General features: G+C 40.4%; 3 protein-coding genes across 15 annotated transcripts in view; 1 reads left to right on the forward strand and 2 right to left on the reverse strand.

Moving 5' to 3' along the window:
* The window catches only part of LOC131755840 (zinc finger protein 426-like), a 31,559-nt gene extending 27,614 nt beyond the window's left edge, over positions 1–3,945 (reverse strand). For 2 of the 3 annotated variants that reach the window (XM_067032852.1, XM_067032850.1), the window contains exon 1: positions 3,464–3,945. The gene's annotated coding sequence lies outside the window, so the exon portion shown is untranslated. The remainder of the gene's footprint in view (positions 1–3,463) is intronic. The other variant, XM_067032851.1, reaches the window with a different exon arrangement.
* Positions 1–27,767, forward strand: part of ZNF699 (zinc finger protein 699) — a 98,593-nt gene that overhangs the window by 43,380 nt on the left and 27,446 nt on the right. The window lies entirely within an intron of this gene.
* On the reverse strand, positions 5,925–26,794 carry LOC131755841 (zinc finger protein 177-like). Of its 11 annotated transcripts, none has more exons than XM_067032857.1 (9): positions 26,722–26,790; positions 26,301–26,425; positions 18,900–18,986; positions 16,670–16,752; positions 10,004–10,086; positions 9,272–9,398; positions 8,747–8,839; positions 8,152–8,234; positions 5,925–7,635 (listed from the first exon to the last, which is right to left on the reverse strand). In XM_067032857.1, the coding sequence occupies exons 4-9, from the start codon at positions 16,725–16,727 to the stop codon at positions 6,526–6,528; spliced, it is 1,554 nt and encodes a 517-aa protein (XP_066888958.1). In that variant the 5' UTR covers positions 16,728–16,752; positions 18,900–18,986; positions 26,301–26,425; positions 26,722–26,790; the 3' UTR covers positions 5,925–6,525. The 11 variants fall into 11 exon arrangements, with proteins under 11 accessions (XP_066888958.1, XP_066888957.1, XP_066888959.1 ...); XM_067032856.1 differs by having other exon boundaries at positions 9,276–9,398; positions 26,722–26,784; XM_067032858.1 differs by lacking the exon at positions 26,301–26,425 and having other exon boundaries at positions 26,722–26,793.

The following is a 27,767-nucleotide window of genomic DNA, read 5'->3' on the forward strand; positions in this document are numbered from 1 at the left end:
CGAGAAAAGAATCTAAAAGAAGAGGGAATATATATATGTGTGTAACTGATTCACTTTGCTGTACACCTGAAACTAACACAACATTGTAAATCAACTAGACTCAAATATAAAATAAAAACTAAATTAAATTCAAAAAACAAGAAATTATGCTAATAAAGGAAGCAAGAACTTATAATGGGTTTCTATACACTAATAACAAACTACTACAAAGAGAAATTAAGAAAACAATCCCATTTACAATTGCATCAGAAAGAGTAAAATACCTAGGAATAAATTTAACCAAGGACATGAAAGACCTGTACACTGAAAGGTATGAGATGTAGATGAAAGAAATGGAGAAGACAGAAATAAAAGGAAAGATATTCTGTGGCTCATGGATTGGAAGAATTATTTTTTAAATGTCCCCTGTACCAAAGCAATATAAAGATTCAATGCAATTCTTACCAAAATTCCAATGGCGTTTTTCACAGAAATAGAACACACAATCCTAAAATGTGTATGGAATCACAAAAGGCTCTGAATAGCCAAAGTGATCTTAAGAAAAAAGAACAAAGCTAAGGAATCATGCTGCCCAATTTAAACTGTGTTACAAAGCTATAGTAATCAAAACAGTATGGTACTGGCACAGAAAGAGACACAGAGATCAATGGAACAGAATACAGAGTCCAGAAATTCAAAACCACACAAATACAATTAATTTAAGACAAAAAAGCCAAGAATATATGATGGAAAAGGGACGGTCTCTTCTACATGTAATGCTGGAAAAACTGGACAGCCACATGCAAAGGAATGAAACTGGACTACTCTCTTATACCATACACAAAAATTAACTCAAAATGGATTAAAAACTTGAATGTAAGACCTAAAACCATAAAACTCCTAGAACAGAACATAAGCACTAAGCCCCTTGGCATTGGTCTTGGATATGATTTTTTGTATTTGACAACAAAAGCAAAAATAGCAAAAGCAAAAACAAAGGCACTAAAAGCAAAAATAAACAAGTGGACTATGTGAAAGTAAAAAAATTCCTGCACAGCAAAGGAAACCATCAACAAAATGAAAAGACAAACTACAGAATGGGAGAAAATTTTTGCAAATCATGTATCTGCCAAGGGGTTAATATCCAAAATATATGAACTCATACAACTCAACAGGAAAAGACAAATAATGCAATTTAAAAATGGGCAGAGGGGCTTCCCTGGTGGCGCAGTGGTTGAGTCCGCCTGCCGATGCAGGGGACGCAGGTTCGTGCCCCGGTCTGGGAGGATCCCACATGCCGCGGAGCAGCTGGGCCCATGAGCCATCGCTGCTGAGCCTGCGTGTCCGGAGCCTGTGCTCCGCAATGGGAGAGGCCACAGCAGTGAGAGGCCTGCGTACTGCAAAAAAAAAAAAAAAAAAAAAGTGGGCAGAGGATCTGAATAAATGTTTTTTCAAAGAGACATAGATGGCCAAAACGTATGTGAAAAGGTGCTCAACGTTACTATTAAGGGAAATGCAAATCAATGCAACGAGATAGCACATCTCTCAGAATGGTTATTATCAAAAAGACAACAAATAACTAGTGTTCATAAGGATTTGGAGAAAAGGGAACCCTTGTGCACTGCTGGTGGGAATGTAGATTGGGGCTGCCACTAGGGAAAACAGTATGGAGGTTCCTCAAAAAATTAAAAATAGAACTGTGATATGATACAGCAATTTCACTTCTGGGTATTTATGTGAAGAAAACAAAGACACTAACTCAAAAGATATATGTACCTCCATGTTCACTGCAATGTTATTTACAATAGCCAAGACATGAAAGCAACCTAAGTGTCAATCTATGAACAAAGAAAGAAAACATAGTGTGTTTGCATGCACACACACACACAATGGGATAAAAAAAGAAGGAAATCTTGCTGTTTGCAACTACATGGATGGACCTTGAGGTCGCTATGCTAAATGAAGTCAGACAGAGAAAGACAATACCATATGATCATATGACCTCACTTATATGTAGAACCTTAAAAAAACAAACTAGAATGCATGGATAGACAGATCTATGGTTGCCAGAGGAGGGGACAGTGGGATGGGATAAATGGGTAAAGGTGGTCAAAAGGTACTAACTTCTAGTTATAAAATAAATAAGCCCTGAGTACATGCAATATACAATGTGGTGACTATGGGTAATGATATTGTATTGTATATTTGAAAGTTGCTTAGAGAGTAGATCTTCAAAGTTCTCATCACACACACACACAAATCTGTAACTATGGATGGCGATGGATGTTAACTAGACTTAATTCGGAATAGATATACGAACATTGAATCATTATGTTGTACACTTGCAACTAATATATGTCAATTATATCTCAACTTTTAGAAACTTCAAAACGTGTGACTTTTTGAAACGTGTTACTTTTCAAAAAATCAATATAATGGAGAAATAACAGCCAACGCTCTAGGTTAAAGGAGACTAAAAGACACAAAACAATTGCCGTATATAAACCCTGATTGCATTTCAGATCCAAAGACACTCAGAAGTGTATTTCAGAACAATGTGGAGGATTTTAGTTTTCAGAGTAGATACAAGGTGACATTATTACTTTAAATTTTCTTGGGGTAAATAATAGTACTGTGGTTTAATTAGCACAATGTCCTTATCTTTAGGAGATGCGTTACCAAGTATTTAAAGGCCAAGTATTAATACATGGCTGCAGTTTATTTTCAGCTTACTCCCTCGAATAGCTCACCAAAAAATGTATTTATCTAGAGAAAGAGAGCAAACATGCAAAATGCCCAAAATGGGTGACTCTACTTCAACAGACATTAATTGTACCGAAGCTTCACACTTTATTTAGGTTTACGACTTTTCAAACGAAAAATGTGGGGAAACAGTACTTAGACCAAACATCCTGTTAATCAGAAGTTCAATTATCCTAGATATAGGGCAAAAAAGCCTCCATCCGTTTTTCTTGGAATCCTATGTTTTTAAGTTTTGTGGGGAGGTATAGGTTTAGGAAGTTCAGATGAAGAGACAAGGGAGCATCCTTGCTTCTCTCTTTTTTTTTTTTTTTTTTTTTTGCGGTACGCGGGCCTCTCACTGTTGTGGCCTCTCCCGTCGCGGAGCACAGGCTCCGGACACGCAGGCTCAGCGGCCATGGCTCACGGGCCCAGCCGCTCCGCGGCACGTGCGATCTTCCCGGACCGGGGCACGAACCCGTGACCCCTGCATCGGCAGGCGGATTCTCAACCACTGCGCCACCAGGGAAGCCCCCTTGCTTCTCTTTTGTAGAAAGAGTTGTGGCCTATATAAACTTATATTTCTATACAAAAAACGCACCCCATAGACATCCATGAAAGTACATTTCTACCTGAATGTAATGCGCCAAAAATAAAGAACGCGCAAAGACAACGCCAAATTCTCAGACGAAACTTCTTTTTTTGCATAGAAAAGGACACGGAGGCCCTTTCCCTCACTGCTCACCGGCATGTGCCGGAATCGCCGCGTGCGTGAGGACTCGAGGACACGGGGCTGGAGTCAACGGACCCTAAAGGCGGAAATTCTTTACCTCTCGAAGAAAAATCACGAAGGCTGCTTTGGAGGCCTTTGAAGAGGGGAGCATAGGATGAAACCTAAACGACCCCGCGGAAGCGCCCTTACGATATTTCGCCGGAACGGCCTCTGAATTCCGGGAAGCCCCGAGGCCGCGGCGGAAGTGGGCGGCGCAGGCCTCTCTAAGCAGACTCCAGGGCGGCCCGGAACCAACTCGTTCTAATTCCGCCTTCCACTTGCTTTCCTCTCCTACGCGCCGGCCTACCGGACGCCGGCTTGAGCCGAACCACGACCAACCGGAAACGGCTAAAGAAGCACACGGCCAGCAGCGGAAGAGACTGCGGCAAACGAAGTTCGCCACTTCCGCTTCCGGCTAGGGAGGGGTCGGAAGAGGCGGGGTTTCCGCGATGGCGCCGTCGGCCACGTTCGATCCCTTCAGGTGGAGAAATTCTAGTTTTCTCTGGCGTGGGTACAGATGGGTTCCGGGTGGTCTAGGTGCGGGGGCTGGGGACCGAGTGAGCCCCAAATACAAGGTTGAGGCTGGAACCAGTCCTTAGGCGGGGCTGCCGGTGGGGTCGCGGTCTGTTTCTGAGGCGGAGTTGGAGGTGGGATACGTCTTGTGCATATTTAGATCGCTGAATACTGGCGCCTGAAGGGCGTGGCTGCGGGCAGGGACCCACCCCAAGCAAGCACATCAAAAGGTCTTCTACGTGCCTCGCCCCTCGTTCCTAGAGCCGTAACAGTGATTTTCCCATATCGATAATCCTGCCGATCCATGAAGTAGTCTGTCTCCTCCGGTCAATTCCACAAGGCAGGACACAGTGCTAAATTCTAATGCTGTCCCCCTGCATCTGGGGGCTTTTCATTGTTGTTGTTAAATCAGTAAGCAATCGAAGACAGCATTACGTTTGCTAGACCTCAAAACTACTTGGCACGTAAGATTTAAAGTTTCCCCTTTCTCTTGGTAGGGGGTGGGGGGATTGCTTGTAGCCTCGTAAAGCCCCAGCCTTTATTATTTTTTCATTAGATATTTACCTGCTAAGCTCATGGTGGTCCCGAGTGACCCCTGCTTTGAGCAGTGGCCTCCCTTTCTAGACTGTCCCTATCAACCTCACAGGGACTAGAGTCTATATCCAAGGTGGGGGAATCCTTATTTTGTAACAATTTGGTTTTCAGGAGGATGCTCTTACATGTTGATAGGCAGCGGCACTCAAGAGAGCCCAAGGACACTGACCAGGAGATTTACAAACTGATTTGAGTTAAGAAACCTTCTGAGGTTTCTTGGGAGCAAGAACAAAATGTTCCTTCCCCTTTTCCTTTTTCATTAAACACTGAGCCACCAGTCTCTATGGATGAGATCCCTCATATCCCACTAGGTTGGGGAATAAATCACTACAGAAGCAAAGCAAGGAGCAACAGAGAGATAGGTGAGGGCTGCTGGTGTCTTTGGTGGGGAGAGCCACTAGGGACCTCCTGATCTCTTTGTCTCCCACAAGGGATGTCATGGAGGAGATCTCTCTTGGTGTTGGAAGGAACATCATAATTAACATGGTGATGAAGAAAGGTAAGTTGTTTCTGGTTGTCCTTAAAAATCGGTAGGCATTAAATGTTATCCACTAGGTCAGTAGCTCACATTTATATCAAGTGAATTAATGAACATTCATTATTAGGGGGAAAAGGATAAACACTACATAAGAATGAAAGGACAGTTTACCAGAAACGTATAAAATGCCTACATTTTTATGCATCCAGTTATACTGCCTCAAAATAAAAGATAGAATTTTAAAAACAATATGACTACCCACAGTCATACTGGGGCATTTTAACATACCTCTCTCAATAAAGAGGAGATCATGAGATAAGGTTTGTAATGATACAGATTTTTAAAACAGTAAGATTTATCCATCAGATACACTGATAATCTGTTATACCCAACAAATTACAGAACACACATTGTTTTCAACTATACTTGAAGGATTCTTAAAACTTGACCTTATGAGATGTATCAGTTGAGACTGAAATCCACTGAAACAGACTCTTCCCACAAGAGTGTTAAACCAGTTTATTTTTTTCATGTTACAAGAAGTCCAGAAATAAGCAACCCACAGTTGCTTATACATAGCTAAATAATACCTTATGTCCTTATTATATTATCAGTAGTGTATGACTGTCATCCTATTGGTCTATTCTCTAGGAAAAAAGAAGAGATAAGACAAAGGGCAAATGGTAAAGTGAAAACGCCAGATGTGATGCTCCCATTTCCATAGAATTCTTTAGAACCCACAAGCAGTGACCTCTGCCTCCTTTCTCATTGGCCAGGACTGTGGGCTCATGGGCACTCACAGCTGCAAGGAAAGCTGGGAGATGAATCCTTAAGAACTGTCCACACTGCTAATTTGAACACAGTTGTAGTTTTGTTACTTGAAAGAAGGAGGGGAGGAATGGATATTGGGACAGCAACTTCTTGTGTCTCACACATTAGGCCATGTAGCAAGTCTCTAATAATTTTGTTTGAATCTATGTCTTATAGAATCTGTATCACAAAGACCATGCATTCTGTGCATAATGCAATTAATTTAGAAATCTATAACTAAAAGATAACTAAAATATGCACAGTCTGCACATTAAAATATATATTTCTAAATAACCTATAGTTTGGTCCAAGACATCTTGATGAGAAATGGACATTTAGTACTTAATTACAGTAAAAACATTATATATCAAAACTTTTGTGATGTAGATCAAGGGGAATTTAGAGTGCTGTATAATCTTTAATACTCACCAATTAATGAGTTGTCACACTTTAAAGATTAAACACTCACTGATAAATACAATCACAGAACCATAACATTTATAAGGTTGGTCCCAGTATAACATGACTTAAGAGCTGTGCCTGAAGGCTTTCTAAATTGGTCACAATAGGGTTTCTCTCCAGAGTGAGTTCTAAAATGAGTGAGATGTGAAGGACCCCTTAAAGCTAGCCTGTAGTCATTTCATTCATATAGTTTTTGCCCAGTATGTATTCGTTTGTGCATTATAAGGTTAGTGCTGGTGCTGAATGCTTTTCCACACTGAATACATTTATAGGGCTTCTCTCCTGTGTGAGTTCTCATATGTACCCTTAGGCAAGAGGAATTCCTAAAGGCCTTCCCACATTCTTTACACTCATAGGTTTTCTCTCCAGTGTGAGTTCTCTTGTGCACAATAAGATAAGAGCCTGTACTGAAGGATTTTCCACATTGATTACACTCATAAGGTTTCTCTCCAGTATGAGATCGTGTATGTTTCTTAAGGGATGACTGATCAATAAAGGATTTCCCACAGTCACTGCATTCATAGGGTTTCTCTCCAGTGTGGGTTCTCATATGTTTCTGAAGGGATGAAGGAACAGTGAAAGCCTTGCCACATTCCTTACAGTCGTAGGGTTTCTCTCCAGTGTGAGTTCTTTTGTGCACATTAAGATGAGAGCTCTGGCTGAAGGATTTTCCACAATGATTACACTCGTAAGGTTTCTCTCCAGTGTGTGATCTCACATGTTTCTTAAGGGAAGACTGAAAAACAAAGGCTTTCCCACAATTGCTACATTCATAACGTTTCTCTCCAGTGTGAGGTCTCACACATATCTGAAGGGACAAGGGGCCAGTGAAAACTTTCCCATGTTCACTACATTTTGAGCTTTCCTCCACAGTACACATTTTTTGGTGGAAACTAAGGGAAGATCTTTTTCCATAGTCACTGCATTCACAGAGTTTCTCTCCAGTAGGTATTTGTTCATGTACTGAAAAGGAAGAATGTAAGTTGAAGGGCATAAGATGTTGATTACACTCAGAAGATTTCTCTTCTGTGAGAGTTAAGTGTTTCCTAAGGGATGACTCTTGATTGAAAAATTTTCCACAACCATTAAATTCAATAATTTTCTCTCCAGTGTGAGTACTCACATGACTCCTAAGAGTTGAGAGATGGCCAAAGTCTTGCCCATATTCTTTACATTTGTAGCATTTCTCTCTCTTGCAATATCTTGGACAAATAAGGTGACAGTTCTTTCTGAAGAATTTTCCACAATGATTAAATTCCATTGGTTTCTCACCAGGGTGAGTTGCTGCCTACAGAATAAGGAATAAGTGGTGACTAAAGGCTTTCTCACTTTCATCACAGAGGAACTCACTCCCATGTGCATTCTGCCATATATATGAAGCATATTATTATGACTAACATTTTTACCATTTTCAGGGTGTGTGTATACCTTTTGCGCTATTCTTTCAAGTTGAAATAGTGAATACTCTTCCCAAGGCCCCATGGTATTCATTCCCATCACAGGGCATCCTAAATATAGTTTTTCTAGTCATGTGTGAAGAATGAATGAATTATTTATTAAATACTTAATAACTGAATCACATTTAAGTAAATGTTTACTTTTTGATATTCTCTGCAAGGCAGTCTAAGTATTGAGGTAGGTTTGGAGATTTCTCCAATTTTATGGGATTCATAAAGGCTTTCCTGAAGCAGCTTTCTGATGAGTGAATTCCACTTGCCTCAAGTGTCTCCCCTTGTTTGCTGCTGCTGTTTAATTCCTTGAAATTCACAGAGAAAAACCAGGAATCATTTCTAGTAAATCTCACCGTTTTTATGCCATTGGAGGTTTTCTCCCCAGGAACATTCTGCATAAGAATTGCGTCTTTTGATTTAAGTTGAGTATCCCGGTCTGAAAGTGAATGGGGAAATTATTTATAATTATTGGGAGAAAAAGTAGGGATGAAAGAAAAAAGGCAGGCACCCTATGGATTTGTTTTCAAATAATAACACTAAATATAGGAGGAAAATGTGAAAGAGAAGATGCAACCAGTGACCAGAGAAATTAACTTAGGAACTTGGCTCTGGAAAAAGATGCCAGTGAAAGGGACAAGCAATGGAAATGAGAGGTACTTTACTAAGGATTCTGGAGGCTTGAGACAATAAGAGAAGGTATTATCTGGAAAGCAAGTGGGGAGAACTGAACAAAAAGTATTCAAGGAAATGTGAAATTGAAAGAGTAATTAAAATAGTTTTTTCTTTGAGACCAAATGGAACTATGAATGAATGGAGAGATGGTGAAAGAAGGAAAGCTCATGTAATGGCCTCTGCCTTCTTTCCCACAATGACTGACATTCCCAACTGTATCACCCCTCACAGGCTGTGGCTATTCCACACAATGACCCCTTTCTGCCTGGGGCTCACCTCTATAAGCACATTGGAGAATTCCTCTCTGCTCTGGCCTCAGCTCTTCCTGCTCCACCTCAGTGATCAGACTGTGTTTGCAGAGATGATACCCTGCTCATGGGGAAAGAAACATGATGTGGGGAGACTGAAGGAAACAAGAAATCTTTCCACAAAATTGATTCCAATACTTTGGTTTTAAAGGATTCTGAAGATAGGCAAGTGTAGCTTTAGGAGCAGCAAAAAAAATCAGATTATATAACTATTTCACAGGGCCCCAAAACAGACACACACACTCCTTGTCCCACACGACCTGACCCTTGAATTCCAAGCCCAAGATCTGTAAATTACCTAAATTTTTTAAGGATCGAGAAAATACAATCAGTGCATTTTCATGGGAAGCCACAAGACTGCCCCACAAGGGTAGGAACCATCCATTCTGTGTTTACCATGTACTGCCATTCTTTTCACAGTTTCTGGAACAGATATGTGATGAACTATTACATGTATGAACAAATAAATATGAAGGAATGAGGTCAACTTTACCCACTGAGGCCAGGTTCCTGAAGTTCTCCAGCATCACGTCTCTGTACAGGATTTTCTGAGCAGGGTCCAGCAGTGCCCACTCCTCCTGTGAAAAGTCCACTGCCACTTCCTCGAAGGTCACCGAGTCCTAAAACATCACACGTACACAGGTTCAGCCAAGGACCATCTCTAACTGTGAACCAGAAAGATGGCAAATGAGGCTGACAGGACTTGGGAAGGAGACCCAATGTGTAGGAAGCTCAGACATGCTTCAGAGGTCTCTCGTTATTTGACCCAAGGCTCAATTCTTGGAACTTTTCACTTTTGTCCTCGCTCCCTGGACCATATCATCCAGCAGCTTAGCAGCTTTTCTAACACAGTGGAACTGTATTTCCACAACTATGTTGTGAGGAATCTGCCAGTCTTATTGAAGATCAAGGCTGAGCATACTGCAGAATGAGAAAAATACTTAGAAAATGAATGAATGTCTTTCCTAGTGAAAAAAGTCTTTATTTTCCTTCATGGCACCCAGCAGAATATGGAACTAATACTGACCCTGGAGGATTATCTGGAAAAAAAAAAAAAATGTTGAGGCCTTTCCTAAGACATCCTCTACCTCCCATTCTGAGAAGCCCAGAGAACTGGGGAAGCCTGAGGCCAGCCTGCTTGGGCTGTGAAGCTGTGGGTCCTGGGCAAGAGATGTATCCTTTAGGAATAGCAATGCTTTTTTGGAAACAGTAACTTCCCACATACCTGTGACCAGGTCAGCAATCCTGCAGCCATTCTTCCTCTTGTGTCTCCCTCCTGGCCAGGCTTCTGGCCTGGAGCATGCAGACCTAGAGAAGAAAGAAGCCATGAGAGTCTAGGCCTGACAGATATTCAACACTTACAGGCCTGGAAGCTTCCTCACACTAGCTTTAACCACACACACACACACACACAAATGCATATGTATGCACATATACATACAAACAATACAGTACAGATTTTATCTCCCTATCCAAGAACAGTTAGGAATGAGAATACTGTATGTACTTATTTTTTAAACTTTTCCCTAGACTGAACCACCAAAAATGCCTAGAGTCACTCACAACTCAGGAGCAATGAGCGCTCTAGTGTTAAAATTCCTCAAAATGACATCTGTCTGTATAAGAAACCAGGACTTCTTTGGGAAATAGCTGAGTCCAATGTGGAACAAGAAATGTGCAAGATGAGCCTAGAACAGCTTATACCAGAAAGCAAGGAGCCTACCACACAGAAGAAAACTTAAAAAGGTTCCCACTGGCTTAAGATGGAACAATTTAATAAAGAATAACGACTACAATCAGTTGAAATATACCAAATGTAAAACAAAGCCATGAGTCTGTAGTGTTACTTTAAAAAACCCTCAATGGTCACTATCAGAGGTGGCCAGGATATAATTTTGTTATTCTGAAAATTCGTGAAAAGAATCAGCGTGTAGGGCTTCCCTGGTGGCTCAGTGGTTAAGAATCCACCTGCCAATGCAGGGGATGTGGGTTAGAGTCCTGGTCCGGGAAGATCCCACATGCTGCGGAGCAACTAAGCCCGTGTGCCACACTACTGAGCCTGCACTCTAGAGCCCGTGAGCCACAACTACTGAGCCCACGTGCCACAACTGCTGAAGCCTTCATGCCTAGAGCCCATGCTCCACAACAAGAGAAGCCACCGCAATGAGAAGCCCGCGCACCGCAAAGTAGAGTAGCCCCTGCTTGCCACAACTAGAGAAAGCCTGCACACAGCAACGAAGACCCAGCACAGCCGAAAATAAATAAATAAATTTATTTACAGAAATGTAATTTAAAAAAAGAATCAAGCGTGTATCACCCCGCTCCCTCCTTTATGAACAATATTTTATGATTACCAAATAGTGTGATAAGGGAAAGCTCTTTATAGAATAATCATAGAAACTTTATTAGGAGCTTCATTTATTATGAAGAAAATGCTAGAATCAGAAAGTCACCATTCTGCAACCACTAGTAAATTAATGGACCCAGGCAATGACAATAAATAGCTATTAAAATATTAGGTGAAAAGTGAATGGGGATGTTTATTTTCAACTTTTAATTTTGAAAAAATTTCAGACTCAGAAGTTGTGAGAGTAGTGTAAATATGATGAACTTCCCTATACTCTTTATCAGTTGTTAAAGTTCTATCACATTTGCTTTCTTTCTCCTCTCTGTAGGGGTGTGTGTGTGGGGTGTGTGTAGGTGTGTGGGTGTTTCTTCAAGAATGATATTGAGAGGAATCTACTTGAGAGGAAACTGCAGATGTCATGACCCTTTTCTCCTACATTCTTCAGAGTGTCATAGGAACTTAGAACATTCTCTAACACAAACACAATGATTGAAAGCAGGATTTAATATTATTATCTAACATACAATCCATATGCAGAATTTTACCAACTGGCCCAATAATGTCCTTTATAGCAGTCACTTTTTAAACTTTCCATCCAGGATCACGCCCTCAAAGTATGTTTCTTTAATCTTCTTTAATCTGGACCAGTCCCTCAGCCTTTCTTCATCTTCCCAGGTTTGAAAAGTCCAGGCCAGATGTTTTACAGACAGCCTCAGTTTTGGTTTGTCTGTTGTTTTCTCATGATTAGATTCAAAAAGTTCATTTTTGGATGACATATTATGTGATTGATGCTTGTCCTTCTCTGCATCACTTCAGGAGGCTTCTAATGCCAGTCTTGTCTCATTGTTGATATTAATTTTGATCACTTGGTTAAGGTGGTATGCAGCATGTTTCCCCATTAAGTTACCCTTTTTTTCTTTTGTAATTAGCAAGAAATCTGAAGGAGATAATTTAATACTAAGTACATGTTTGGGGAACTTTATAAAGTAAGATCAAGCTGACAATGGGACCAACTGATAAATCTTAACATCTCAAAAGAGACATCTGGACATCATTAATTCTCATATGATGTAGCAAAAAACAACACCAATTATAAAATATTTTTGCCAAAAAAAATAATCCTAACAAATCCTTTAATTAGCAGTTTATAGAAGAAGGGTAAGAGGAGGAGACAGAGGACATGTTAAATGATATATACAGGACAAAATCAGACAAATCCAGTTTGGAGGAAAAAGAGGAAGGAAGAACTCTTCCTGATTAAGAGACTTAAGAGGCGTAACAATCCATTGTAAAGTGTGGCCCTTAGGTCTTGATTCGAACGACTATAAAAACACATTTGAGACACTTGGGGTTAACAGAACACAGACAGGGTATTAGACGATATTGGTAAAGAGAAAAGCATCCTGGGTTTCGGAACCAAAACAAAAAAAAAAGAGAGAGAGAAAGCAGCCCCTGATATGCAGGAGCTGACCTGGTACTCTCAGCTAGGCCTTGCTATTGTGATGAGCTGGCCTGAAACTCACAGCAACGTCTGGGTGTTCTGTTCAACACCCAAAACAGCAACAAGACAAGGTCACTCTGTGACCATGATATATTGAGACAAAAGCAAGAACACTCTGTAATTTTGTCTGACCATGGACAAAATATAAACACCTCAAAAATGACCAAACATCCCCCTTTTCTGGCTAATATGAGTGACTGCTGCTTGTTTATCAATTATAATTTTAGCCTTAGTATAGTTTTCCCCCCTTGTAGGTAACATTTACTAAGATGCCCAACACAGAATACCCTTGCACCCTACAACATCGAATCCAGAACTCACCCCAAAAGCACCTAGTATAAGCCCCAATTCTTTTTTTTATAGGTTAGAAAAATGTGTGGGGTTTTTTGTTTGTTTTTTTATATTAAGGCTTTGTAGTTGCATTTACTAAGTTCCTGGTTTCAGCTGTCATCTTAAAAATATATCCCTTAAAGTTATATGATTTTAGGTTCTCAATTGACAAAGGTCAACTAGACATTGACAAAGTCTAAAAAATGCCCAACATTGACAAAGAAATTAGTTTGAAAACTAGAGAATCTGCCTTCAAAAATAGCTATTTCTACCAAAGTGGAAAAAAGGTATTGTTGTTGGATTAAACTACAATTTTATTTTAAATACCTGAGGGTCAAGGAGTGTGAAGACTGTATCACTTGGTAGGACTATGTTTAGTTTTGTAAGAAACCAGCAAATTATATCCCAAAGTAGCTGTAAAATTTTGTATTCCTACCAGCAATGAAATGAAATTTCCTGTTTCTCTATATCTTCACCAACATTTATCATTATCAGTGTTCCAGATTTTGGCCATTCTCATAGATTCATAGATTTGTAGTGGTCTCTTTTTTTCTGATGATACATGATGTGGACCATCTTTTCAAATGCTTATTTGCTATCTGCATATCTTCCTTAGTGAGGTGTCTGTTATGGTCTTAGTCCATTTTTAATCAGCTGTTTATTTTCTTATTGCTGAGTCTTAAAAGTCCTTTATCAGTTGTCTTTTGCAAATATTTTCTCTCAATTTGTGCTTGTCTTCTCACTCTCTCGACAATGCCTTTTTTAGAGAAGTTTTTAATTTTAATAAAGTCCAGTTTATCAATTATTTCTTTTATGGATCATGTTTTCCATGTCATATTTTAAAAAGTATTGCCACACCCAAGGTCTTCTAGGTTTTCTTCTATTTATCTTCAAGGAGTTTTATAGTTGTGTGTTTAACACTAAGGGCTGCAATGCATTTTGAGTTAATTTTTGTGACGAGTGCAAGGTCTGTGTCTAGATTTATTCTTTAGCATGTGGGTGTCTGGTTGTTCCAGCACCATCTGTTGAAAAGAATTATATTTACTACATTCCATTTCCTTTGCTCCTCTGTCAAAGATCAGTTGACCACATTTATGCTCAACATCACTAGTCTTTAAAAGTATGGGTCTACCTTAAAAAAAAAAACGCATACAGAAAGGCAACTCATTTAAATAAAAATTTACTTGGTTTTCTTTTCCAGTATCAATTTTCTTGTATGCAGTAAGTGAAAACATGTACTCCAAAACTTTCCCAAGGTCTTATTTAAAAACCTCTTTGTAACAAAGGTTTTTCATTAAAAAAAAAAAAAAACTTTTTAGGATTTTTATTTATAAAAATATATAAAAGATATTCATTGAAAGCATTCTAATTGTTTTTACATTCATACATAATCTCTCCAGTGTGACTTTTACAATAAATTAACATAGCCTTTTCCACACTCCCTATATTTATAATTTATGGTTCTTCTCCAGTGTGAATCATGTTTCCTAATGACAAAGAACAAAGGCTTTCCTATATCCCTTTCACTCAGAGGATTTCTCATTATGTGTGGTTTCATACTTTCCCAAAGCAGAAAATAAAAACTAAAAAAAATCCTATACTTTTTACATTTGTAAGATTTTCACACCTGTGAACTCACAGCTGAATATTAAAGTATAAGGCAGAGCAAAAGGCTTCCCACATTCCTTACAACAAGGTTACCTCCACTATGAATTAGTACGTTTAGTAAGTGTGAAAGTATCAAAGGCTTTCCCACACTCTTTACAAGCATAAGTTCTCTCTCAAGTGTGAATGTGTATACATTCAGAAAAGTATGAAGTATTACTAAAGGTTTTCCCATATTCCTCATACATATGGCTTCTCCCCACTGTGAATTCTTAAATGTTGAATAAGACATGTGGATCGAGTAAAGGATTTCCCACATTCCTTACATTCAAAAGGTTGTTCACCAGTGTGAATTCTCATTTGTACTGTAAGGCCTGATGAAATAGTGAAAGTCTTCCCACATTTTTTACCTTTATACGCTTCTCTCTAGTATGTGTTTCTTTTATGTTAACTAAAGTAGGAGGATTATCTAAATGCTTTACCACATTCCTTACATTCAAAAGGTCTTTCTGTGCACTCTTTATTTTTTAAAATTTAATTATTTATTTTTGGCTACACCAGCATACGTGGGATCTTAGTTCCCCAACCTGGAATAGAACCCGTGCCCGTGCCCCCTACATTGGAAGCGTAGTCTTAACCACTGGACCACCAGGGAAGTCCCTACACCATGCATTCTTAAATGTCGAATTAGAAATTAGAATCAAATAAAGGCTTTCCCACAGTGCTTATAAGGTTTTACCTCAGGGTGAGTTTCCAGGTGACTTTTAAAGCAAGATGAAATACTAAACATTTTCCCATATTGCTTACAATGATAAGGCATCTCACCAGTGAATTCTTCACATGTACAGTAAGGTATGAGGAACTAGCAAAGGCTTTTCCACATTCCTTACATTTATAAGGTTTTTCTCCAGTTTGAATTCGCATGTGAATACTGTTTTGAGAAAAGTAAACTCTGGGCTGCACTCCTTACACAGTGTTTCTAGTATAAAATCTTATAACCTTAGCAAGATCTGGGGAATAAGAAAAGGCTTTTTCAAGTTTCTTACATTTCACAGGCATCAGTCCACTGTGAATTCTTAAATGCTGAATAACATGAAGATTGAGTGAAAGTCTTCCCACATCCTTTACACTCATAGGGTATTTCTCTACTGAGTTCGCATATGTACAAAAAGGTTTGTAGAATGAGAAAGAGCTTTCCTATGTTCTTTAAAAGCATACGTCCTCTCTCCACCATGAATTCTTATACATTCCCTAAGGTATGAGGAAGAAGGTAAGCCTTTCTTACAGTCAGCGCATTTATAGGGTTCTCTTGAGTGTAAAGTTTTCTTGTGAACCAGGTGTAAATTTTGGTTGAAGGCTGTTTCACACCGATTATACTAACAGGAGCATTCTCTACAGAATGGGTTTTCTTGTGTAGATCAAGGGCACAGTTCTTTATGAAGGCATTTTCACACTGATAACACAAGTTTTCTTTCTAATCTAAGTTTTCCTTTGAGCCTTAAGGCATGAGTGTGAACACTCAAGGCTTCTTCACAGTGGTTAAAATTGATTTCTCTCCAATGTAGTTTCTCTCCTGTTGATGAAGAGATTAATGATGACTTAAAAAGTTTTCCAACCTTGTTATATTCAGATTTTCCCCTCTGCCTTGAATTCTGTTTTTCTATACAAGAAACAAATTAGTATGGTTGAAGTTTTTTATTTGTTTTTGTTTTTCTTCCATTTTCACTGCAATGCATGGTTCCAGACTCTCAGTGCTTTCAAGCAGAATGAAGTGATCATTTTGCTAGAAAGTTTTGTTGTATCTTTACTTTCACAGGGATTTTTATAGAGTTTAGCTGATAATTGATCAAAATGAAACTATTTATCAAAAACTTCATCTGAACGACATGTATGGGAATATTCAGCTGAGTGAACTCTGTGTGAAGAAATACATCATGAGGGGCATTTAAAGTTTTTGCCAAATTCACAATGCCCAGAGACTATGAAAAACAGGTGAATGACACTAGTCTCAAATATCTGTCATGGTTATCGTGCTGCTTTCCTATCTTATGGAACTGCTAAGATTCCACTAGTGTGGAAGGCAAGGAATTATATCTTGTGAATCTTACCATTTCCACCACACTGGATTTTTTCCCATCCAAAATATTCCACTGAGGTGCTGACCATCTGGCATTAAGACAAATCTCCCAATCTGAAATAAGATTTTAAAAAATTACGTTCTTGGAGAAATAAATGGAAGATGTTAAAAATGAAGGCCAACGTGTATTTACTTTCAAACATTGACTTAAGATATATTTTAAAACAAAAAGAAAGGGGCTTCCCTGGTGGTGCGGTGGTTAAGAATCCGCCTGCCAATGCAGGAGACATGGGTTTGAGCCCTGGTCTGGGAAGATCCCACATGCTGCAAAGCAACTAAGCCCGTGCACCACAACTACTGAGCCTGTGCCCTAGAGCCTTCGAGCCACAGCTACTGAAACCCGTGCACCTAGAGCCCACGCTCCTCAACAAGAGAAGCCACCGCAACGAGAAGCCCGTGCACCACAACGAAGAGTTGCCCCCGCTTGCCACAACTAGAGAAAGCCCGCGTGCAGCAACGAAGACCCAACGGAGACAATAAATAAATAAATAAATTTATTTAAAAAACAAAAAGAAGAGATTAAGAAGTTTGGCTGGACTAAGAGTTTGGCATGATAAGGTACTGTGGTCAAATTGGTAGGTGATTTACTAAGAAATGATTCTATAAATGTTGAGACTGACAATGAACAGAAAGCTGCATAACCAGGAAAACGACATTGAAAGGAAATAGATAAAGAGCTTAATGCAAATGCAAAATTTAAAGAAAAAAAATGGGACAGATCCTGCTGTCAAGCCAAAAGGAAGTTTAAGAAGGCGAATGAAAAGTTGACGAGAAAGGGAAGTTTGAGGTACCCAAGGAACCTCAGAAACCAAATGACCTCAGCATCCTTAGGAAAAAAATTTCTTCAAAAGCCTCCTGTTTAACATTTCCAAATGGACTGCAGCTCTCATGGATTACAGCTGTTTCTCATAAAGAATCACATCTGCCTTCTCCCTCACTTGGAAAACTCTTCCATTTTCTTCAGCTTTCCTCTGTTCCACCTAAAAGATCAGACAGGTCTGCATAGCTGGTGCCCTGCTCTCAGAGAAAAATGCCTGATGTAAGAAAAACCAAGGGATGACAAATGCTTCCATAAATAAGGGGCCAAGACCCTGCTCTTCAGGGATACCAAATAGTGTCAGGTATAACTTGAGAAGCAACAAAATTGTTCATGTCAACTTTATCAAACCAGTAAATTTTCAAATAAAACTAAAATGCAAACACACAGGGCTTCCCTGGTGGCGCAGTGGTTGAGAGTCTGCCTGCCAATGCGGGGGACACGGGTTCGTGCCCTGGTCCGGGAAGATCCCACATGCCGCGGAGCGACTGAGCCCGTGAGCTATGGCCGCTGGGCCTGCGCGTCCGGAGCCTGTGCTTCGCAACGGGAGAGGCCACAACAGTGAGAGGCCCGCATACCACAAAAAAAAAAAAAAATGCAAACACACACACACTCTCTCTCACTGTGCACCAAAAGGGTTGCCAGTCTTTTGCCTAAAACCCAAGCTCAAGCTTATATACATAATTTTGAAGTCCTTAGCCTTTTATCCTAGAAAAGTTAAAACCAATACAATGAACAGATCTTCATTTTCAAGAGCAACATCCTGGCATCAGGCAATTGCCATCTCCATCAATGTTCCCTGGAGAAAGAGGAAGGGAGACTCAAAACCTAGACAGGTTTTACGTTCTTCCATAATCAACCCCAGGGCTTGATGGTCCTCAAGCCCCTTCTCCTCTCTACCTAGACGTATTCATGGTGACCTCATCCAATTACATGGCTTTAAGAGCACCTCTCTCACCTAACTGAACGTATCTCACCACAACTAGATTGTGACCTCTTCTGGTCTTATTTTTCTCTGTTGACAGGTTAGCCATAGTCCTGAGCACATTACAGACACAGTAAATCCTGGTAAATGAATTATTCCTCCAGTGACAGTACAAATTCTCAGAAGCACATGTCGGCTCCCTGTCTATCATAGCAAAATGAGAGCACACAATCAGCATGGATGAACTGGACTGAATTAGTAAATACTAGAATGAATTAGTAAATACTGGAGTGATAGTATCATTCTGAGTAAGGCCCTAAGACCTGAGGAAATTTAACTGGGGACTCAGTCCCTAAGCAGGCCCTATCTGACACAGAAGCTCCGTTTCACTAGTAGGAAACATATCTACCCGGTAGGAAAAAGCATGTGCTTTTAAAAAAGAATAAACTTCCTACTGACCTGAAAATAATTTGTCAGACACCCGGTCACAATCCTTTCCCCTTCTGACTTCTCCTCATGAAAAGAGAAAGTCTTGAGAAAGACAACCTTGAGGAGAAGAAACAAAACCTGAGAATCCAGGCTGCCCAGTTTCCATACTCACAAGCCTGGCAGCCACTCCACACTAATTCTAAATGAACATACACACACACACGCACACACTGCTGCCATAAAGTGCCCTATAGCCCACCTCATCTGAAGTCAGAAATGGGATTTGGGGCTTTGATAAACAAGAAGAGTTTAATAATCTAATCTCATTTTACAGATAAAGAAATTAAAGTCCAGAGAAGTAAAACTGTTGGGGTTTTTTTTGGCTAACAGTAATAACTCACCATGTGATTAAGGAGAACCTCTCCCACAAAAATATGCATACTTACCCCTCTTTCCCAAGTCCCAGGATTTAGACAACAGGATATTGTTATATACTTAAGCCCCCTCCTAGACAGCCCAGAAGCAGGACTGCATAGACCCAGACCACAAGACAGGCTGCTCACAGGCCAGTTAAAGCACGGTCTCTGAAAGGAGCATCAACAAGGACTTACCACAAGGGAAAAAGGTCAATGGCTGGCATCCTGTGAATCTGTTAATGAAATCTGCCTTAACATGTCTTATTCCCAAAGTCTCTTCAAGACAGTTTCTAAATTTAATGGATAAGTTAATCTCAATTCCTCTTGATTAAGTAGGAGTCTTGCCTCATACCATCAATCTTTATGCAGGAGGCATTACTCATCCGTCATCAAGCATCATTCATTAACCATCTCTCTGTAGAAGATGGAAGTTATATTATGTGAAAGTCATTAGAAATTGTAGACCACATGAATATAAATAATAATTGCCATTTACTGAGTACTCATTATGTGCCAGAAACAGTGGAATCTCATGTGATTATCAACATAGTTATTATTACTGTCATTCAATAGTTGAGGCAACTTATGTTCAAACAGGAGTAGTAATTGGCCCAAGATCACCAATTAAGTGGTGAGCCAGAGTGTGAATGCAGGTTACTCTGTCTCAAAAGCCTGAACTCCTGAGGTTACTGTTATTCTCCAATATGAGAATTTACTTTCAATTTTTAAAAAAATGCAATTATCTGTTAAGCACAATAAAGGAAAGCACAATAAAACAAGGTATGCCTGTACATTATAAACAGTAATTGCTGTCAACATACGTTCTTGGAAACAGACATTCTCACAGACCTTGAGCCTGTGACCCTCCATAACCACTTGTCCATTATACTTTGGATCATGGAAACAATAACCCATAAACTCAGCATGACTGCTGAGGCCTCCTTACAAGAGGAGGGAACCAAATCTGGGCCCTTTGATATATTCCACCTTCAGGAGGGGTGGCCTCCCCTGTCTCTTGCCAGATGCCATGGTGCTGGAGGATGCCACCCCTCCCCCAGACCCTTGACTACCTAGGAAGCCCCCTGGGATTAACTGAGCAAATAGCAATGAGAATTGGAGGACTATACAAATGGCACTGTTAACCACATGTGATGGAGCCTGATGGAATGTTGCTGCTTTCCATCCCTTAGCCATGAGGTCCCTAAATAAAGGATGGGACCCAAGAAACAACACACTTGGTCAAACTTCAGGCAGTCATCTCAGCACTGGATGCCCTAGCCAACAAATGGTCCCATCACCACATTTATTATAAACTGTTGGGCTATTATCTTAAAATTGTCCTATTTCATGGTACAGAACTCTGGCAATCTCTTGCCTCACAGGCACTGAAAATATAAATCAAAATCACATGTCTTTACATATAACTAAGACTACAATACAAGGCCTTGCCAGGATGCTCCTTATTCCCTTTGGAGTTATAGGCATTACTGCTAGTAACAAAGACACGCTCACCACCAGAGATGAAGTCACCCCAGGAGACATCACCCCAGTCTGAGATCTCGCCGTTGGAGATGACTTTGCCCCTGGGCTAACTTGACCCTGACACTAAACCCCAGGGACTGTTTCTTCTAACGCACAGACTGGACATAGGACACTGTGCTTTTCTTCCTTTGATATTAGGAATTCTATTATAATTCTGAATTCCTTGTCTGCTTAGCCCACGATCCAGGTATACTCCTTGCTCTCTGCCAAAACATACACCCCTACACTACATGCCTGCAGGGAAATCTGGTAGAGGTTACTAGTCTCGATATCATTCCAAAAATTAATGGACTGTGTGACTCCAACTATATGACATTTTAGAAGAGGCAAAAGTATGGAGTAGTAAGAAGACCAGAGGTTGCCAACGGTTGTGGGGGTCAGGGAGAATAGGCAGGACACAGGGTTTTTAGGGCAGTGAAAATACTCTGTACAATACCGTAACGAGGGAAACATGTCATTACGTGTTCGTCCAAGGGCACAAAACATACAACACCAAGAGTGAACTGTGTGATCTGCGGACTTCGAGTGATTATGAGGTGTCCATGTTGGTTCATCAACTGTACCGCTCTGGTGGGGGATGCTGATAATGGGGGAGGCTGGAGGGAGAGCAGGGGACAGATGGGAACTCTCTGTACCTTCCCCTCCATTTTGCTGTGAACCTGAAACTGCTCTAAAAACAAAGTTTTAATTTAAAAAGGAAAAGGAATTATTGGAGATTATTGCTTTCCCCAGGAGGCACGTGCCTCATATTGGCCAACCCCTGGACCCTCTGGGAAGAGGGCCACCCACTCCCTGATGCTTTCTTCCACTAACCGCCTCCAACTTTCCATCAAGATCTTCTGCGCTGCAGCCACCAGCACTCCTTCCCCTTGGTTCCACACACCACCACCAACCTTTAAATATACTTTACTAACTTATCAGCTCATCCCCTCCAACACCACCACTGCCAGATGTGTCACCCTGATATGAGAGTACTTCTAATCTACTTTACAACTCCACTAAGATATTGTTAGGGACTGCAAAAAATTTCAGATTTATTTTCTTGACTAATGCAATATAAATGGGAAACAAATTATGGGCTGGCCTACAAGGACTCCTCGTACTTTACCTGTGTTTCTCCTTTCCATTATCACAGTAAAATGTTTTCTGTGTCGGTTAGGGGAACTTACACCACACTGTCTAAAAGTCTCTACTATCATTGCCCCGGTTTCCTTACTCTCATCAAAACATGAGTACCGACTATTGGACACTCGCGCACGCGCGTGCACGCACACACACACACACACACACACTCTCTTTTTCTGTATACTATGACTTTTGACATCTGAAAAAATCCTTTCTGGCTGGGAAGAGACTGCTTCTTGGGGCTAGCCAACTCTGAGAAATAACAAAGGACTCAACCCAGAGCATGACTTTGCTATGCAAACTAACCAAGAGAACCATACTATCTCCAGCAGACCCATCCACTGTAGGAGGCAATATTTCTCTGCCTTAGACATCCCAGGGCCAGGTAGCAGGCAACTAGAAACCACTCGTATACCCAAAGCCTGCCAAAATTATTCAAAGCAGTCAATCCTGGCTGTTTCCTCTGCCCTGCCTTGCCTTTCCCATGGAAACCCCAATAAAGGCAGTGGCCTAAACCTTCCTCTCTCTCCTGTGCCTTCTGCCTCTTGGCCATCCTGGTGTTTTCCCACATCACCCTGCATAGTTACATCTTGCCTCGCCTCTAGGACCTAAGAGTATAATAAACTTTGTTTTTTCCTGGGCCTCCAGTCTCCCCTTGTGGCAGCACCTGACTGACCATCTCATGAAAGAATATCTAACAGTTACTATTGTTTTCTTATTCACTGAGAAACTTTGTTCTGTAAAATCAGAGACTATCAGAGATTGTATCTGTAAGATACAATTGTATCTGTAAGACTGAAACATCCCAATTTTGCCTGGAGGATATATATCATTATTTTGATATTTGACATCAAGAAGCAGTCTTGATTTAAAAACCTGGAACTGAGCTTCAAATAAAGGGTTTCTGAACACAATATTCCACATCTATCTTAATTTTATTGTTTCCAAGGAAACAGAGCCTGGGTTGTTTGTAGTACAGACCTGGTGTTAACCCCTTAACACAGTCGTGCTTTGCTTTGAGACTATCAAATTACTGCTTCCTTTAAATTTCACCTAAATGTCACAATTCTCAGAATCCAGTAAGTATACATTTTGCTGTTTGGTTGAGACATCCACGGTTCCTCTGCTATGCAGTCTCCCTCACTGCAATGAGTCAAAAAATCTGGTTTTTTTTTTTTGCACTACAGGTTTGCTCCTACTGTTATTAGGCTGCTTTGGTTAGGATAATTGGAAGCAACACAAATTCTATCCATAGGACACTAGTTGACTAAACTACCATACATGCACTAATAAAGGGCTCAGCAGCCTCAAAAAAGGATAAGGAAAATCACTATGAACTGATATAGATTGATTTCCAGTATTTAGTTTAATTGGGGAAAGAAGTACATTCATGGGAAGGAAGGAAGGAAGGAAAGAATATATATATATATATATATATATATATATATATATATATATATATGAATTTTGAGAAAGTTTACATCAGAAACTAATAAAATGGAAATGGTTAGCTACTGGTGGTAATGTGATATGAGACTTCTGAATATACCTTTTTAAACAGTTTTACCTTTGAACCATAAAAAAGTTTTATAAATTAAAAAAATAAGTTAATTCAGAAAGGAAGCAAACCTTAAAACTAAATGTAAACAAAAATGTGCATAATAGTGTATCAAACTGATAACAAAACCATGAGAGAAAAGACTTAGAGTTCATACAAATATTTGAACACAGTACTATGAACTGCATATACTTAATATAAACCATTAAGGACAAAAAATGCAAAGAAACTTAATACTTTTTTGAGCAAGTGTACCGTTGGTATTACAAACCAAGGTTTTTATAATAAGAGAAAAGAGATACAAGTATAAAATAAAGAAAAAAGCACATATTAAATTTTTACTAGGAATATGAGTATGAACTTACAATGTAAGAAAACATGTATTTTAATTGGGTTTTTGAAGAATAACAATATGAGAGTATGTTCATGATAATAATTTATATGAAAAGGATATAAAATTATAAATACAATATGATTTCAATTTTGTCTCAAAATATATATATATATATATATATTTTTTTTTTTTTTTAGATAACCACTGAAAGGCCTAGATACAGTTATACCCCAGTAGCACTGAGCCCATCACAGAGACCTTGGTGTCTATAAGGAAAGAGGCTTCTTGGAGAAATCATTGATTACAGGTCTGTAACTGGAAAGTACAAAGTGAACTGGGGATTTACACTCAAAGACTAATAGGTATGTGTTGAAGGGACACATGAATCAAAAGGACTACTCCTGGCCAAGTTTGGGACAACTTAGGCATCACATGACAGCAACTGTTTATAATATGATGAATGAAAGAAAAATCCAGGGATATGTTGTGACACTCTGAAAGGGAAAAAAATATAGAGGGCAGGGGAAGTGGGCAGGGAAAGCTCTTGTTTATAGAAGACTGACAGCTAAAGAATGGAGAAGGAATGACAGAATTAGAAAAAAAAAAATACCATTTCATAAGCCCCCAACATAAAAACAGGTTGAAGCGAAGATCAACAAGTGATGTCAAAACCACTGAAAGGGTTGGGGAAGAGATTATTCCCCTATTGCCAAGTATCACCCACCCACAGTTTACCAAAAAGAAAAATGTGACTACACAAGAGAGAGATGGGCACCTTGACTAAATGCTTTGCATTCCTAATACACAGCGGAACAACTTGCATTTATGTGCCTCCTGATGGCATACAATATGAAGTACATACCACCACCTAGGAAATTTTCACATCTCTAAACCTGCAGTCTAACTTAGTAGCCACTGGCTTGCTCTGTGTGGCTACTGTGAACATGAAATGTGGCTAGTGTGACAGAGGAACTGAATTCTTAATTTTACTTACTTTTAATTAAGTTTAGAAATAAAATTGCTCAGTTACTAAAAAACTTTTCAGCATGTTTGGAGCAATCTGGGTTTCCAAATCTACTTTTTCAACAGTAAATTTTATGAAAGCTAAATACAGATCAAGAATTTCCAACAAAAATTTAGCATCCACACTGAGATGTGCTTAAGTGTAAAACACATACCAGATTCCAACAGTTAGTACAAAAGAAATGTAAAATTTTTCATTAATAATTTTATATTAGCTACATTAGTCATTAATTTCGCCAATAATTACATATTAATAACTGGTTAAATTGGGTTAGATGATATATTATTTTATTTTTTGCGGTACGTGGGCCTCTTACTGCTGTGGCCCCTCCCATTGCGGAGCACAGGCCCAGCTGCTCCAAGGCACGTGGGATCCTCCCAGACTGGGGCACGAACCCATGTCCCCTGATTCGGCAGGCGGACTCTCAACCACTGCGCCACAGGGAAGCCCTAGATGATTATTAAAAATAACTTCATTTTCTCCTAACTTGGCTACTAAATTTTTTAAATTACATCTGTACTTCACATTATATTTGTATTAGACACTACTGCTCTAGACCCAATGTCCACTGTGTGAGATAGACAAGTTAATTAAATGAAATCACAGGAAAACATCATATAAGAATGCCAACATTTTACAATACAAAAATCCTGGAATAGGCAGGAACCAAAAATACAGGCAAATGTTTTGGGTAAAAGAAATCTAAAACCAAAATGCAACGTGCAAATCTTATTTGGATCCTAGCTCTCCAAAACACCGGACAACTATAAAAGATACTCTTGGAAAACTGGAAAAATTCTGATTTTCTTGGTGGACAATGCAGCTTTGTTCTTAGTAGGAGACTGTCCTCATTCTTAAGAGATGAACGCTAAAGATTAAAGGGGGAAGTGAATGTCTGTAATTTCCCATTAAATGGTTCATCATAATATATATAACGAGAGACAAAATCTTAGTGAATCTAGATGAAGGGTTCATGGATGTTCGTTTTATTGACGCCACAGATTTTCTTTACATAAGAATTTTAAGATGAGGGACTTCCCTGGTGGTCCAGTGGTTAGGACTCCACGCTCTCACTGCAGGGGCCCAGGGTTCAATTCCTGGTTGGGGAACTAAGATCCCCTAAGCTGCGCAGTGCAGACAAAAATTAATAATAATAATTTCAAGATGAATACCTGGAAGAAAAATCCACCCGTCAAAACTCATCTTACTTACGGTAAACTCAATTCCAACTTATGCTACTATCAGCAACCAGCCTGCGTCGTCTTCCTTCCCAGAGACTCCTATATTTTTGAAGCTTTGGGACTTTACAGGGCTCTGAGGTGGTAAATTTAGTGTTTATAAGAATTTCTTCACTCCTGCATTTACTTAGATCACACACACGTGCTGCCTAATAACCTGCAAAGGTCTCTCTTTCCAACGGAACATAACTTACCAAACTTCAGTAACCGACACCCACGGCCGGAACAAAGCCACCGAGTGCTCACCGGGACCCGGGGACAGGGGGCCATTGGGGCCGGAGTCACCGTGACGAGAGCGACGGAGATGCTATTCCTTTTCCTTGTGGAGAAAGGACCCAAAAGTTGCTCTGGAGCCTTTTGAAATCGGGAGCATCGCGGATGGAGACAAGGCCCGGCCGACCCGCCTCCTCCCAGAGCTGCCGCCCGGGCCTCTGCTGGCCAAGCAGGCCCGGGCTCTCGCGGGAAGGGCCACCGCCCGGGAGCGCCTGCCGGAGGCCGGGGCGGCCAAGTCAGCGCGCAAGGCCAGCGTCCTATGACCTCAAGCCTCTTCTTTGGTGTCTTCCCCTCCTGCTTGACCGCACAGAGGCGGGACACACCAAGAGACGAAAATCTTACCTCAGACCCGCGCCGGACCGCGCAGCAAAGACAGCCGCCTCCTTGCGCAGCGCAGATCCAAACGCGCACGCGCACTTCCAGGCTCCTCGCACAGCGTAAGGCGCGGGGCCTCGGAGGTTGGGCAGAAGCCGAAGGACGCTTTTTTTTTCATCTCGGAGCAGAGGAGAGTTATACTTTTCCTCCCGCGATTGGTGCTGGGGTGCTGGGTCAGGCCCCGGAAGGCGGGGCTGTGGCCCGGGACCAGCGTAGTGGTTTGTTTTCCTCCATAGCCCATGCATCTCACATGTCTTACATGAATAACAATTGCTTTCAAATTTTGGTGCATAGTTGAATGCATCATACCTGTCATTACACAACTCTTGCTGGACTTTCCCCACGGAGATATGTATACAGTTACCGCCTAGATGTACTTGACCTTTTCACATGGCAACATAAATTCACTGTGCACCATTCATTTTTTCAGTATAGTTTAGCTTCCTCTCTGTGATTCCCCTTACCTGGGAAGAGAGCTGCAAACTGCAGTTGGGGCGAGAGAGAGCAAATGCTTCTGCATCTCAGTCTGGGGCCTCTGACCTGGAGGTGAAGAGGTGACCCTAAGTTTAAATCTAAGATGGCTTCTGCTAACTATGTGGCTGAGGCTCCTGTCGTGAAGCAATGGGGAGTTTCTTTACCCACTGAGTTGCGAGAGTGACTGTGATACCCAGTTGGACTCTGGTTTCCATTATGTTTGTGAGCTTGACGATCCATTTTAGCTACCGACAGATAAAGAAAACAGCTTATTGTAATTTGGGAGACCAAGAAATGTGGAGTTCTCAGTATTAGCCTGGAGTCAGTCAAAGGCTAACGGTGCAGTGACCTCCCACGGCAGAGATTCACGGGTGTTAATAATCATGTCATAGAAGGAGGCAAATAGTTAATGTGGCAATGCACAGTCTACAATAAGTTTTAGGAATCTTATAAGTTGTCTTTCAGTAAAAGGAAAGGGAATTTTTAATGGCTGTTATTGACTCTGGTGTGAGGGACTTGTTTCCCAGCGTTAGGGTCAT

This window comes from Kogia breviceps, chromosome 4, assembly GCF_026419965.1.
Source record: "Kogia breviceps isolate mKogBre1 chromosome 4, mKogBre1 haplotype 1, whole genome shotgun sequence".
In the NCBI taxonomy this organism is placed as follows: Eukaryota; Metazoa; Chordata; class Mammalia; order Artiodactyla; family Physeteridae; genus Kogia; species Kogia breviceps.

Coding starts and splice junctions, on each gene's coding strand:
- LOC131755841 (XM_067032853.1), bottom strand. CDS start 16,734: ATGCCAGATGGTCAGCACCTCAGTGGAATATTTTGGATGGGAAAAAAT. Junction 9,444..10,003: donor GATTGCTGACCTGGTCACAG/GTATGTGGGAAG, acceptor TCTGGTTCACAG/TTAGAGATGGTCCTTGGCTG. Junction 7,636..8,151: donor CCTCCAATGGCATAAAAACG/GTGAGATTTACT, acceptor CTTATTCTGTAG/GCAGCAACTCACCCTGGTGA.